The 16,222-nt window shown below is 37.4% G+C and overlaps 1 protein-coding gene across 2 annotated transcripts in view; it reads left to right on the top strand.

Moving 5' to 3' along the window:
* Positions 1-16,222, top strand: part of Spef2 (sperm flagellar 2) — a 163,231-nt gene that overhangs the window by 65,567 nt on the left and 81,442 nt on the right. For both annotated transcript variants that reach the window (XM_021183947.2, XM_021183946.2), the window contains 6 exons: positions 513-570; positions 1,933-1,985; positions 3,663-3,766; positions 6,479-6,735; positions 13,886-13,997; positions 15,496-15,653. In XM_021183947.2, coding sequence (XP_021039606.1) covers positions 513-570; positions 1,933-1,985; positions 3,663-3,766; positions 6,479-6,735; positions 13,886-13,997; positions 15,496-15,653 — 742 coding nt within the window. The remainder of the gene's footprint in view (positions 1-512; positions 571-1,932; positions 1,986-3,662; positions 3,767-6,478; positions 6,736-13,885; positions 13,998-15,495; positions 15,654-16,222) is intronic.

The raw sequence follows: 16,222 nt of genomic DNA, 5'->3' as shown, positions 1-16,222 counted from the left end.
TAACAGAGGGTTTACTCTAAATGATTTCCATTCACAGGAAAAATACTAGTAATCACAAGTTATGGAAATTTGTTTCATAATGTGGTTCTTTCTTCTTTCATATCACGGCAAGCTTTTATTTTGGTCAAGAGAGTAATGGATAGTGCACATTTTCCTCTTATTTATCTGTGGACATGACTGACAGCTTTAGAACTATTCTTTTAAGATATTTTCTATAAACTGCGCATTTCCCTTTTTTTTTTAATTTCCAAAATAGAGGTTTCTATACTTTGCATACATTGAAAGCTGTTTGAAAGATTATGCCACAAGTAACTGGGTGTCTCTATAAATTCCATACTCACCAAATTGTACTTGCTTCTGGAAATCATTAAAGAGAGAAATTTCAACCCAGTTTAATATTGTTAATGTAGATAAAGTAGCTTGCTCTCAAACACTAACTTATGGAAATGTAATGAAAGAATGATAATATTAAACCCATTTGTTTGTTTATTTGCTTGTCTGTTTTACCATAGGATAAAAATATGTTAGCAGTTAGTCCAGTTCCAGGGGACACAGCATCCCAAAAAGAAGGTAAAAGTATATAACCAGTAAGTAACGTGTCAAAACGAGTCACCCATCATTTATACTGCAACGTGGTTATAATACAGAAATGAAAAGAGTGTATGTATGCATGAAAAGAGTGCATATGTGTTCATCAAACATGATTTCAGGGGAAGCAATGGTAACATTGGAGATTTCAATACTTATCTGTGTGGTTATTGACATACCACAAGGTAGTCATTCCTGACACTTGAGACTTGAGGATAAAGGTGAAATTACAGTATTTTCACCCTATTCCTTGAAGTAATTGTTTAAAGTTTACCTTTATGAAAGCAAACAGGACAGGACATATTCACTCCTTGCTTTCTTGTTTTTGTTTTGTTTTCATTGGTTGGTTTGTTTTTGGTGTATTGCTTTTCCGTTTCTCTATATAAGTGTGTGTGAGAGAGAGTAGTATCAGAGGTCTGCACATGGAGAAAAGCATCCGAGTATGTTCTCCTCCACCCAGCAGGGCAGTGGCTCCCTAGTCATTAAATTGTTCCGACTCTTAGTTATTGACAAGAGCAGTAGAGCTGAGCTTCCTAACGTTAACCCACTGTAAGATCTCTTCTTGGAGTCCTGGGGAGTTCCTGCTGATTGATTATTTGTAGAATCACTGAAGAGAAATATTTTTACTATTAAATGGCATTTTTACCTGTGTTAATGAAGCTTTTGCATATTTCAATTTGTTCACATTCTGCTCTAAAGCTCAGTCTTCTGTCTGGTCACTGCTATCCTCTGTCACCCTAGAATCACTCACAGATTTGCAATAACTGTATAACTCTTCCATGGTGGCTTCTCTCTCTCTTTTGAAAGTCATACTCTGCTTATTTTTCTAGTTATTTTGTGTCTTTTTTTGGGGGGGGGGGATTTCCAAGACAGGGTTTCTCTGTGTAGCCCTGGCTGTCCTGGAACTCACTTTGTAGACCAGGCTGGCCTCGAACTCAGAAATCTGCCTGCCTCTGCCTCCTGAGTGCTGGGATTAAAGGCGTGTGCCACCACACCCGGCAGTTATTTTGTATCTTAATACATGATTTTAGTTATTTAATTATTACTACGTTTTCATTATAAATATAGTCTGAAAACATTTGTCCATAAAATTTAACTAAGAGCCCATTCTTATTTCTAAATATTTCCAAAATATTTATCATCTATTAACTTCACAATTCCAGGAACAATATAAATGTAGTGCTGCAATGTTTGTTTTATATTCTTGCTAAGTGTATCAGACATGGCTGAGTGTCATACCCTTATTCCCCAGCTAGAGAGGGCCACACACTGGCATGCAGTGCTAGCAATTCACATGTAGTTGTGAATGCTGGGACTCTGACCTTACTATTTTCCTGTTACCAGGTGTCAAGATTAATGAATTGGAACAGTTCAGATCAAGTGATAGCTTTTTATCAGTAAGTATTATAATCTAATTTTGTCTACCCATATACTAAAATGTGTCCTAATTTGTATTTTTTCAATATGTATTCAGATGTTACAAACTAAACAATGATCTTCTATTTGATTTTCAGTTATGCTTGATAAAAGAGTGATTACTAAAGTTTCCATCATATTGTTTATGTTCTTAATATATTTCTGTCTAAAACAGTAGAAATCACTATGCCATTTTACTAGTTTAGAAAGGTATAATAAGATTTTTTAATTCACTTGATATTATTTCTAAAGGAATCTAATACTTTCACAAACAGTATTGGTTAAGTATAGAGGGAAGTAATGACAGAATTAATCATGTGTGCTTCATTTACCTTTTATTATAATTGATTTATTTTACAATGAATATCATCATCCCAAACAAGTTCATCATTCAGCTTTTAAAACTGACTAAATATAAAGACATGTTGGACTTGCAGCCAATAATGTGCATGATGGAGGAGTTATTTAGAGAGAAGTGAGTTGAGAAAAGCAATAAGTAGAGGGTTAGAACTTTTACTCTATTCATTTGAAATATGAATTAGCAGAAAGGTTAGCTTTGTTTATGCAGCTACATTTGCGGTTTGGCGAAAGCCCCTCATCTATACCCGTATCAGTTCGGAAGCAGGTGCTTTTCCTACACGCCACATTATGTAGACATGTCAACAGCCCAACTGGTAGACTTCTCTGCTCTTATGAAGTCCACATTCTTATAAACACGGGCAGGCAATTGGCCATAAATACTAACAGATAAATTGAAAAGCATGGAAAAAGATAATCAGGTTCAGGAAAATTGAAAAGTAGAGTAAAAGCAGTATTTTCGGTAGAGAAAGGGGTATTCTGATATTAAATTAAGGTAGCCCTTCTGGAGAAAACAGGACTTAAGCAAACTGAGAGGTAAGAGAATTCACTAACAGGATTTAGGAAGCCTCTCTTGCAACATGAACAGGTACTTAGTCATAGGGTGGGACTATACAAACCCAAAGTGTTTAACAAAGGCTGAGATCAGAGATATGATGAAAGAAAGAAGTCTGTTCTGTCAGAGCCTAAGAAGAAATTATAACATTTGTCAGAAGACTATGCTGCAGTTCTCTGCTTGGGTTGAATAGTTTTGAGTAGAGATAGAATCTCATTTGCTATAAAGTACTCCAGTGACTGAGTGAAGATCAGGCTCTGGGGAAGCCCACATTCAGTGACATCACACTACTTGTGCAGAATCAACCCCCTGCAGAAGTCATAGTTATTAATTCTGGACAAAACAATAAAAGCTAATCACTAACGTGAACTTGTGATAGAGAAAGAAAGGCTAAGAATCAAGGAAGAAGAATAGAGCTGGAAGTTTGGAATCTGATCACCAAATGATGTCCAAGAGCTGTATGAGTATGTGTGTTTGCAGAGGTCAATCTCTCATAGATATGAGTGATTGGAGCTGGAACATTCCCATTGCAAGTGTTAGAAAGAAAGTTGGGGAATTTGGGGTGTTGGAGCTGCAGAAAATTGATAAGACCCTCCTTGAATGTGTCCCTGACTCCAGAAGTGGGGTAAGTCCTCAGTATTTTCATTAGCTAGCATGACCACTTGTTGTATTAACTCTTAGCACCCTGAATGGAATATTTCTTTTCAAACAGCTCCCTCCTAACATTCTTCATTTCTTTTCACAGCTTAGTGTGCGAGCTCAACTTGGTGCAAAATCAGAGCTGATGCTTAGAAGAGGAAAGAGCATTCCAGACATACTTCTGGTTAGCATCCTGGTAAATGCTATAAAGTATGTATTGCAGTTTCTTTTCTCATTCCTATTTAATATATTCTTTTTTTTTCCTGCATGGATAGGTGTATGCCTGCATGTTTGTGAGAGTGTGCATGTAATTGTGAAAGTGGCTACAGAGGCCTAAGTTTGGCATCTGGAATTGTCTCATCTTTTTTCTTATCATTTGAGTCAGAGTCTCTCAGAAAAACCCTGCTGAACATACAAGCTAGTCTTCCAGTCAACTCACCTGAGGCATCTCATCTCTAACCTCTAAGGATAGAATTACAGTTGGGTCCCATACCCAGTCACTATTTACATGAGTCCTGGGAATCAGAACTTCATTTCACATGCTTGTGTAGCAAGTACTTTAATTACTGAGCCATCTCCCTCTCCCATTTCATGTATTATTTACAAAAAGATATGTGAAGAATAACAAAGAAATGAAATATCCAAATGTATCTACCAATTCCTAAGTAAGATAGAGGGAGAGTACATAGATTTGCAGGCCTATACTTCACTTTTCTCTGGTTAGTCTTGATTTCCACCTGATGGAAACGAAGGCCGGCTTCTACTGCTTTTGGAGTACTGGACAACTACCCAAAACCAAGGATATATGGTGTAAGAAAGGAGATCCTAACTGACTGCACACAGGCTTCTGCACTTGCTTGTGCTGTGATTCACAGAGAGGGCAGGAGTGGAGTCCAGGAATCCCAAGACAACAGGCAGTGGTACACAGTGTAGACAAAGCACATATGTATAGCACGGGGAAGGTATGTGACAGGGGACAAAGAGGAAAAGTTCAAAGAATCTGTCATTTTATACTTTCTCTGTCCTCCGTTTAGTGAGAGAGGATTACCCTCAACCTTGCTTTGTTATACATGTCTATTACAAGAGGCCAGTTGTTCTGTATAATAAAGGAAATAATCTACACAGGATGGGGGAAAAAGAGTAAAAGGCTCTGTTGAAAGAATTGGAGAGGAAATGGAATTGCTCAACTGTGGTATGTGGGGAGCATTAAGAGGCAAGAGGAGGGAGAGTTTATAGAATTTTTTTACTGTTCATCTGGGATAAGCTCCTCCTTAATGTTGTCTTAAAGGCTGCTTTAAAGATTTAAGCTGCTTCTCACTTATGTATCTCGTAATTGGAACTCGAGGAAGGTTTTTAGCCTCACATTTCTCAGAAATGACATAAAGTACACTTTACCACAGTGCTCTTTGTTCGTCAAGCAAATGGATATGCAAAAGCATCAAGCAGCCCTTCACTTTGGTTTTAGTAGATCTGGAGGGTCCACACAACCACCCTCCTCACCCCAAACACCATCTCCATTTCCTCTAAGACACCTCCCGAGGACTGTCACTGGTTTACAATCTTTCGGTCTAGTCTAATGAGAAAAGGAACATTAGTTGTTGTAGTTACATAGCTGTGTCTGGGTAGTGATGTAAGTCCAGCTCCTCCACTCCCTGCTGTCTGCCGGCTGTTTGCCATCTCACTCTAGCGTTGAAGAAGCGCAGCTCTAATCTCTGCCTCTGTGTGCTGTGGCTTCTGAGGCAGCAAGTCTCAGAAGAGGTCAAGTACTTAAGGGAATTCTCTCCTATGGCTTGGGCAAATGAATTAGTAAGCCCAATCTATGAAGAAGGTTGGTCTTTCTTTGGAGAAGTCGGGAAAGTAAAATGCAGTCTCTTCCTGCTCTTGATAACCTAGTGGGAGAGATAAAGACATGCCAGACGGAAGCTGGTAGCCATGCTGAGAATCAGTAGACAGGAAGCCATTTGAAAGTCTATGCTTTTGAGCAAGAATTGAAATCTTTCTGAAATTTGTTCCCCTCCCCCAGACCCCCGCTCCTCCCGCCCCCATTCTTCCTGCCACATGATCTGAAAGATTTCAGGCAGTCACCAAAAGACTTAAAAACTTCTGGAAAAGTGAATCTATTCTTTAATATGAGAGGCAGTAAGTAAATTAATGCCTTTAAAATATAAAGGAGACTTTTTAGTTTGGCATAATTTGAAGGTACTTAAGCCCTTTTAGTGGTGGTGCATGCCTTTGATCCCAGTACTCAGGGGGCAGAGTCAGATGAATGGCTGTGATTTTGAGATCAGCCTGGTCTACAGAGTGAGTTCCAGGACAGCCTGGCCTGTTACACAGAAACCCTGTCTCGAAAATCAACAAAACAAACAAACAAAAAGAAAACGAAACCAAAAAGGAAAGTTTTAATTCAATACTATGTTTTTGATATTGTGGAATTAGTAAGAGTGTAAGGAGTGCGTGGGATAAAAATGCCCTCCAAATTGGTGACAGGAGTGTTCAGTATGGACCTGTGTGACATTATTAAATGTCTCATTTCTGTTCCTCTTCACAAACCCCAGTGAAGTATTTTACAGTACTCCATTGTATAGATGAGGACTTTGAGGACGTACAGCCTGAGCATAGGGTACACAGAGCCACACATGTGCACACTGCGGTGAGGATATCTGCCCGTAAGCATTTAAAATTGTAAAAGGTAGTTACAAGTTCAGAGCACACATCTACATGACAGCAGGAACCCACAGAAGGATTTTAAGCAAGGAAGCAATCAGAACACATAAGGAAACCTCATACTCTAGCTATAAAATAGCAACATCTATGCAACAGGATGAATTTACCATAAAGTAAAGGCGTTCATTGTATCACACTGACTTTTGAAGGGCCATAGTGTCTATCAGCATGCTAATGAATTGTGCTGTTTGAATTTAGGGAGATACCTGCGGACCAAAGCTGGGTTCTTGATGGATTTCCAATGACATTAAATCAAGCCAAACTCCTGGAGGAAGCACTTACAGGGTACAAAAAAAAATTCCTACAGTTAAAGAGGAAGAAAGAACAAATGCCTACATTGGCCCTAGACCCCTCAACTTCCAAAGAGGTCTCTCTTCTCCCATCTGCACTTGATTTTGTCATATTGCTAGATATTTCCGATAACTCATCGTTGGCTCGCACTAATGATATCATAGGTAAGAGGAATACATTGATTTTTTTAAACGTCACACTCTTTTTCATAATCAAACGTGATTTAAAAACCTGTGGGTTTTCTTATTAACTCCATGGTTTTATTTTATTTTTCTGTTTTTGTTTTTTGAAGAGAAAGAGACCATGAAGCTGGCTATATAGGGAGGTAGAAAGAATCTGCGAGGAGGGAAAACAAGGTCAAATATATTATATTGAAAATGTTCTTTGACTAAATTAATAGTTTCATTTAATCTATTTTTCAAAGTGTTATCTAGCTGAGTTCATTGTCTCTTATTTTTACTGACAGTATTTAGTATTAGCCAAATCCTGGGACTAAGGGAGAATTCTGGGCCAACTCTAAGCACTTCACTGGCCTTTTCCAGCAAATTGACAGCTCTCCATGTCAGAGCTTCCTCTGAGACTTGTACACACAGAGACGCAATTTGTAGCTATCTGGTACCTTAATGATGCTGATAAAACTCTATTATATGTAAGGATCTGGCAACATTCTTTCTTGGATTATGTATTAACTCTAAGGAGGCTAGAAACAGTGGCTGTAACTGCTCATTGGTAAAGTTGAGTACTATTGCCAAAACTCTTGATGGATTTGATTTTTCTTATCATCAAAGTGGAAATATTTTATCCTACAAATTAAACATTTACCAAGATAAAAGTATATATTCTTAAGCCTTAATTTCCCCTTATAAGGTACTTGAGAAACTCGATTCATTGGGTTTTTTGTTGTTGTGCTTTAAATTTTATTTTATTATCTACTTTTTTTTTCTTTTATGAGATGAGGTCTCATTTTATGGCTGGTTTTAAACTCATAAGCTCAATAATACTCTCACCTTAGCCTTCCAGAAATCAGAGACCCCAGGACAAATTATATTTAATTCCTTACAGTTCAGTTTTCTATCTTATGTAATAAAAAAGACTATGGTGTTGCCATGGATATTCAAAGACATTGGGTTTTAATGCAGAGGATTGGTGTAATATGTAATAAATGTCAGGAAAGTTTGTGGATGGTTTTGAAATGAATGAAAGATTCCTGGGTATTTTCTCAGTAGAGACTTGCATATATTCTACAGGATGTCTTAAGATAACTGGTTCTGTTATGAGCTGTAACTTTGACTTGATTATTCTGTAAATCCATAAGTTAGAGGAAATTGCTAGCAATTCAACTTTCATCTGTTTGCAGTCATCCTGGTGAATTTTCTTCAACTGAGATACAATTTCTACACTGTCAAAAATATCACCGAAAATATATTTCCCTATAGGTAGTAGCCAGTCTTTTTTTTTTCACCTATTAATATCTATCCCTTCATTGCCAGTTGCTTATAATGGTGTGCACTTCCTGTTTTGAATTGCTTGTCACTCTTTACCAATTCTCTGATGAACTAACTGAGTGAATTATTTCTAAAGCACAGTTCATTTCATAAGTTCTTTGTTACAGATTTACTCTTAAAATACATGTTTTACCAAATGCTAGCATGAATTATTCTTTCGTTAAATCTCTCATGACTAACACAGCATTTGGAGTGAGATCTACCTGGGATAGTGGTGAGGAAGGCATCAAACACTTAATCTTCTGTGTGTCTTTGTATCTTGTGTTTCATAACCAAAGAGCTGATATTTAGGAGTAAAGTGCAGTCGAATCTCCCTCCAAAAATAGTAGAAGTCTAACCAGCGTGTTAGAGCACAGTCACTAGGAACAGGTTCAACATACTGTCTTATAATGACTGCAATCCATAGAGAAGTCTGATGAGCCACATCTCAGGTAAACATACCACACCCAAAGGCAGGTAGGCAGCAAAGGCTGAATATCAATCCAGCCAGTGCTCAAGGATAATAGGGAGGGGGTCAGGGAGACTTGGGGAGAAGGAATAATCACTGCAGGAGACCAGCATCCTTGTGGAAGAGTCAGTGCCTGTCTTAGCCATTCAGAGAGAGCATGACTTAGCTTGTGAGAGAGCAGTGACTTGCATAAGGTGAGAGGAAACACTGCAAGATTTCCAGCTCAGGCTATGAGTGATCACCCTCTGAGTTTAATAGCAACTGCAATGGGACATTAGAGACTTTTAAGGCTGGTATTTGTTGATCTGTATCCTGCATATTTTCATTTATTAATTCATTAGATTATACACTTGTGTTTAATTTCCCTTTTGGAGATCTAATTAAGATAAACAGTATAACATTTAAAGAGAGCTCAAAGTCTAGAGTAACAATGGTGAAGCTGAACTCCCATTCTCAGTCATTAATGCAGTGTGTAATCTGGTGGCTTCTAGAATTTCAATCTGACTTCATTTGATAGGTTGTGAATATGAAAACAACCTAATAACTAATAGAAGCCCTGTAAGCTGAGTTCTTCCTATACATGTTCTTGAAAAATACATTGAGAGAAGGATGGAAACATAACCATTGGCTTTGACATTTTTGGTGACTTCTTAGACAGGGGAGGGGGAAGATGGATTGCCAAGGTGGAAGCCTGAAGGACAGGCACAGAGGCAGGGAGTGGGGATGAAGGTAACTTTCTAGAAACATTTTTGTGAAAAGGGGGAGAGCATAGGTTCAGGGTGCTTCCAATTTCCTTTTAGGGCCTGTTCTCTTTTTCCTTTCTTCTTCTATTTTATAGAGAGGGGCATGGAGTTAATATGATTTATTTTCCTGGTAATTAGTTTTGAAGACAAGGTTGTTTTTTTTTGTTGTGGTGATGTTTGTTTGCTCATTTTTTTTTAAATTTAAAGATAACTACTTTAGTTCAACTGTGAGGAAAGAAATGATAAGATGATTACATGTTGAACTTGCCACAGTATAAACTCACCTGGGAAGAGAATCTCAATGAGGGACTACCTACTTAAGATTGGCCTTTGGATATGTCTGTGGGATATTTTCTTAATTCCATTAAATGATGTCAAAAACAAAAACCAGCCCATTATAAGAAATGCGTTTCCCTAAGTTTCATCCAAGGGCTGTTTAAGAACAGAAACAAAACAATCTAAGCATTACAAATGTGTGCGTTCGTTTGCCTGGGCTCTCAACTACAGCATGGGTAGCTGTATTGGGTTTCTGACCTGACCCACCCACAGTAATGGAATTGTGAATAAAGCCTTTTCTCCTCTAAGTTGCTTTTGGTCAGAGTGTTTGGTCAAACCTCAGAAGTGAAATCAGGACAGATGAAGAACAACCTTGGCAGATACAGAAAGACAAAATTGATAGGCAGAAAAAGAAGCTGAAGTGTCCACATTTCTTTTTCAATCATCTATTCTGTAGAAGGGGTGATTACCGCACCCTGTGAGCCTTCCAGACCCTTTACTGACTCGAATGCTATTAATGCACTCCTCAGTGTGTCTTTCTCTGAGCAACTCTCATTCCTTTTAATCTACTCCCAGGCATTCTTTCTTAGCTTTGGATATCATAAATTTTATAACCAACAAAAACCCAAACAAAACAAATAAACAAAAGCCACCATGATTTTGTATTCCAAATCCATTTCATCTTGTTTTATCATTAATGTAGATGAAGAGAAACCACCGAGTACTATACTTCTGAGGCCCTTGATTTTCTTGAATGCTGTGAAATCACACCCCAGTGCTGTTTTGCTTTAATTCTAACCCCTTTTAGTCTAGCTCAAGGCTTTCTTTTCTCTTTGTCATTTTCTGTTTATTCCCAGTTTACGAGTACTTTGTGTTTTGGATGAAACTCAGTGAGAGCTGTTGAAAATTTTTTCCTATTAATTATTTTTCATTTCTCATGGTCAATTTCTTTGTGTTTATTCTAAAGTGAGTTCATAGTGCCAGAAAGAGGCATAAATATTTCACAATATTATAGTATGGTATTAGTAAGTAGTCTCGTGTATATTTGACTTTATGGTCCCGTATTTTACTCTTACTTCTTCCCAGTGCTGATTTTCTTTTTCCAAGTTTGTTATCCACGACAACATATTCTTTATAATCTTATCTTTACATCAAACTTTAGACAGGGAGGTCTCTGAAACAAAGGGTTTACTGTCTGTGTATACGTTGTCTAGCCTGAAATGAAAAATTGGTCAATCCTGAGACCAATTATCTAAAGTATCAGTGTCATGAGCTGATAACAGCTGGAAAAATATTCCACTGGATCTAGGGAGACAAAATATTCTATAATGAAGCACAAAAAGAAGGAATCATCCTCTGTTCACACTGAACTTTAGTGACCGCTGAGAGGGACAGCACAGTACACTCTAGGAAGCGTCCTGGGATACAAGGGAATGTTGCTGATTCCAGGTTGTTTGAGAACCAGAATATGGTGTGATCTTGGTGAACAGAGAAGGGAGTATGGCATGCTTTGTCTTTTTTTTTTTCCTTTGTTAATTTTGCTTATGTGTTTTTTTTTTAATTCATTTATTATTCAGTCTCTCCCCCCCCCCCTGTGTGTTTTTGTGTGGCTATATGCACCATATATGTGCACATGCTCACAGTGATCAGACAAAAGCATTGGGGCGTCTAGAAACGTAGCTACAAGCTCTTGAAAGCTACCATGTGACTGCTGGGAACTGGATTCAGGTTGTTTGTAAGAACAGGAAGTACTCTCCCATCCCGGAAGTACTTTCCAGTATGGGAAGTACTCTCCCACCCAACATTAGTTCAAAGAAACTCTTGTTATCTTCCCTTCCCGGAACCTAACTTATTGCATCTCAGAATTGTCTCACCAACCATCTGCCCTGAGGTATTTCATATTGACAATCAAGCTTCTCTTCAGTGTGTTTTTACCTCATTTCTTGCCCATTCCAAGAGAAATGTGAATTCTTATTCTAAAGCCACCTAAATTTTTGTGGTTGTTTGAGTTTCTCTTTAATAATAGTAAATTAATTTTTTAAATTTATCTGAGAATTTGAATATATTTGTACACAGTATTTCCATCTCCAATGCCATTCTCTCCCCCTCTTAAATCCATGAACTCTGCTATAATTAATGTTTTATTTTATTTTAAAATTTATTTTAAAAATTTTATCCTTTGAGAATTCCATGTGTGTATATACATGTACATGTACATATACATATACATAATCTCCACCAAACTCTCTCCAGGTTCTACCCAAACACATTCCCTTTTTAACTTCTTGTCTGTTTGTTTTGTTTTATTAACCCATAATCTACTTAGTGCTGGTCACATATGCATGACAATGGGACTATCCAGCGGTGCATGGACCACCAAGCAGTGGCTACATCCCCAATGAAGAGTGATTCTCATTCCCTCAGAAGCTATCAGTTTCCAATGTCCAGGGGTAGGGCCCAGCAATCTTCTTCTTCTACACTAGGATTTTGATTGGCATGATCTTGGGAAGCTCTTCTATAGGTAACCACAGCTGCTGTGAGCTCATGAGTGCACTACTCATATCCTAAAGACAACATTTCACGACATTCATTGCCATCCTCCAACCCTTTCATTCTTTCTACTAACTCTTGGCTCCTTTACCCTTGATTTATGAGTAGGGATAGTTAATAATGTCCCACTCAGGACAAATAGCTTACAGTTTCAATTGCTTGCTCTTGCAATTTGTAATGTGCCTCTGCATTGGTTGGTGATCATTGCAAAAATAACTTCTCTGACCATGTGTGAGAGCATCCTAGAGCAACTGGTATAAACATTAGTATTTAGAAGGCAGTTTGACAGTATGACCACTGAGTTAAGTAACAGTACTGAGTACCTCTATAGTGCCTATGAACTCCCTAGTGATGAGTTTTTGATCCAGGAATACATTAGTAATCACAGACTCCATCCTGTGAACCAGGCTTCAGATTCTATTATGAATCAGTTGGTTACCCCATAATAGTCAACACTCCTATTACAGTAGTAGTCATCTCTTTTCTGACCTTAAGCTTCCTTCAAAATGTATTAAAGTGTGGCTTTTCAAGTTGTCTTGGGTGTTTGCTTTACCTCCCCATATTTCTTCTCTTACCAGGCACCCAATAGAAACCTATTACTATAGAAGCCCAAGGAATTTAAATGGATTCACCATGTAAAAAGGGTGGTAATAGTTTAAATAGACCTCTTATGCCACTAAGTAAAATTGACCTCCAGATAGGAATGGGTTATGTCTTGAGACATGGACCCGTACAGCCCCATAAATATACCCCAAATATCATATGGTATTGCCAAGAATAGTAGTTACCATCAATAACCTGATAGTAAAACCATCCTTGCTGAAAATATCACGTATATACAGATGAGGAAATAGAGCTGTTGCCCAACTAGAAGATTCACACCCTATTGACTATCAGTCATGGTTCTTAGAGAGACTTTGCACAATGCCAAAGGAGAAAAGTAAGCATCAGAAACACCCAGCACCAAACCCTATGACCTACAAAGACTCACCTACAATATATATTGGTGTAATAGTGTACAAACATTATGGGAGTAACGAACCACTTTCTACAAGTCAAATTTAAATTCCACTCCGTGAGATGAAACCTATACCTGACACTTCTTAAATAGTCAAGAATCAAAGACTAAGTAGGGCAACAGAATTAGAGGAAAACCTACTACTAAGGCTTCTAAAGGAATATAGCAATAGAATTACCCTTAATGACATATTGCTATATCCGTAGATCAAGGCATCACTCAATCCTTATAAAAGAAGCTGCTCCTTAAAATAGATGGAAGTTAACAAAGAGACTCACAGCTGGACAATGCACAGAGAAATAGAGGCTTTGAACCTCTTATTCCTAAATGTATAACTTCACCAATCAGCCAATCAACTCCCATAAAGGCTCAGGGATCTATGTGGAAGAGGAAGCACAAAGATTTTATGTGTGTGTGTGTGTACTTTTGTGCATACGTCATCCTTTCCATTTTGTTTTGGGAGTTTTTGTCTTATGGCATGTTTGTTTTGACCAATGTTTTTGTTTATTTTGTTTTTGAGAAAGAACAAGAATTTGGGTAGGTAGAGAGGTGGTAGACAATCTGTGAGGAGGTGGATAATGAGAAGAACCAATCAAAATATATTCCATTTAAATATATTTGCATATATTGTATATGTTAATATAAACACTGAAGCATTTGTAGACCAAACTATGGCTATTTCTACCTGGAATCTTGCACAAGTATGTTTTGTCAGTAAGTAGCAACTTTGATTTGTTTGGTTCACTGTCTAATTAAGTAATTTACGTACCATAGCTAAAGAAATCTCACATGAAATTTCTCATGAAAATGTTGGCCGTCCTGGAACTGGTACAAGCCAAGATAATAAGAGTGAAGACCGGAACTTAAGAGACCACATACAGCACAGGTATGTTTTCAACTTTGTGCCCTGCCTATTTGTTGCCCTTCAAAGAGGTGACAATTGGTGACTTTCAAATGATAAAAATCTACAAAAAGAAAAGAGATTCATCCCCTACCACAGAATCTTCTACAGGTAAATCAAAACTATGTTTCTGCATTGAGTGAAATATTATGTGAAAAACATTTATATTTGGAGCCACAGCTGTCAGAGTGTGGGGAAACAAGCCAATCAGAAAATGCATTTAAGCAAAAAATATCTTTAAAAAAATCTTTAGCACAAAAATGAAATAATTTTAAAAATCAGGTTACCTTTACAATGCTCAGTGCCTTAAAATTGGCTTGTACACTGGGTCAGGTTAGCACTCCTGCTAATGTATCTGTCAAGTACCAATTCATCAACAGCTTGCTTTTAAGACAGTGAATCATGTTTATGCTCCTCCCTTTTCTTACCCTATTACCCAACATATAATGTATCGAAATACATTGTAACAATATATTGTGTGTGTGTCTAAAAAGAAAAAAAAAAGAATGAAAAGTATATAAATGCATTAGTGTAGATGAAACAGTTTCAGGTTTGATGGCTGTGATTTTAGGCATGATTAACTTGGACCTTGAGACATATAATCATTTTACCTGTCATTGTCATTCAAGCAACTTTAGCATTAACATGATTAATAAAATTACCTGACAAAAAAAGGCCAAGAAAGTAAAAGAAGAAAAAATGTGAAAAAGAAAATGCTTTTAAGTTATATCTGTAGAATTCAGCTAAAACTTCTACCAGGGAAGGATCACAGAATTTCAAAGAACTGAAAGTCAAAACTGAAAAAGTTTATAGTAGCTTTTCGAGTTTACCAAAATGAAGTTATGTGGATTTCTCTGAATTGTGTGTAACTTTGCTTTGGAAAAGAAAATTTAGACAAAATTAGGCAATTTCATGAAAACTCAAGATATCTAAAAATAAATGAGCGGGAAGTGTAATCTGAGCTATAGGAAGCTGTCTATGCTCTGGGGGGGTGGGGAGAGTGAATGATTCAAGAATCACTTTAAACAAAGCTAACTAGCCTAGGCCCTCTCTCCTTACCTAAAAACCTCTTCACTTTGTATCTATAAGGGAAATAAAAAGTATGACCTGAGTGTTGGGGCTATGGCATCACTGGAAGAGCCATTAAATGAAGTCAGCCATTACTGTGAATGATATTTTCTTTCATCTTCAAACAGAGATTTGAACATAAGCCAGGTGTTTGCCAAATGCTTAGCATTTTCAAACCTTTCCATCCATACTTCTAAAATTCTAAAGCTTAAACCTTGATGCCATCAGACAAGTTCTTTAAATTTAGTATTTTTCCATTACATATAGATTCCATAAAAGTAAATGTTGACTGAATTCCATGGCCAGGCTACTTCTTCATCATGAACTGTCAATCTACTAGATGTCGTGTTTAATGTCTCTTTATGCAAACACTTAAATGAGTACCACATATTCATATAATGTCGTCATTTCGCAGAATTGTTGGCTTCTTGGACAACTGGCCATTGTTGGAAGAGTGGTTTACAGAGCCAAAAAACATTCTGACGAAAGTCAATGCTGAAATAGATGAAGCGCTCTTATGCCAAAAAGTAAAAGAAATTTTTGCTACTGAAGCAGTAAACAAAAAGATCAAAGGTAATCATATGTACATATGTTTGTGAACATATTAAATGATTAAAAGTAACCATTGTATCCTGATAATATTCTTCCTCTCCCAACTTCTCACAGATCCACCCCACCCCCGCATTTCATACCAACCCAACTTTTTGTCAAGTATTTTCTTTTTTCTTTTCTTTCTTCTCTTTCTCCCCTTTCTTTCCTTCTCTCTTTCCTTCCGTTTTTCCTTCCTTCTCTTCCCCTTCCTTCCTTCCTTCCTTCCTTTCTTTCTTTCTTTCTTTCTTTCTTTCTTTCTTTCTCTCTCTTCTTTCTTTCTTTTCTTTCTTTTCTTTCCTCTCTCTCTCTCTCTCTCTCTCTCTCTCTCTCTTTCTCTCCCTCCCTCCCTCCCTCCCTTCCTTCCTTCCTCCCTTTCTTTCTCTCTCTCTTTTTTCTTTCTTTCTTTCTTTCTTTCTTTCTTTCTTTCTTTTCTTTCTTTTCTTTCCTCTCTCTCTCTCTCTCTCTCTCTCTCCCTCCCTCCCTCCCTTCCTTCCTTCCTTCCTTTCTTTCTCTCTCTCTCTTCTTTCTTTCTTTCTTTCTTTCTTTCTTCT

The sequence above is a fragment of the Mus caroli genome, chromosome 15 (genome assembly GCF_900094665.2).
Source record: "Mus caroli chromosome 15, CAROLI_EIJ_v1.1, whole genome shotgun sequence".
In the NCBI taxonomy this organism is placed as follows: Eukaryota; Metazoa; Chordata; class Mammalia; order Rodentia; family Muridae; genus Mus; species Mus caroli.
Note: the sequence above shows the minus strand (reverse complement) of the source record. Positions and strands in the feature narration are given on the sequence as shown.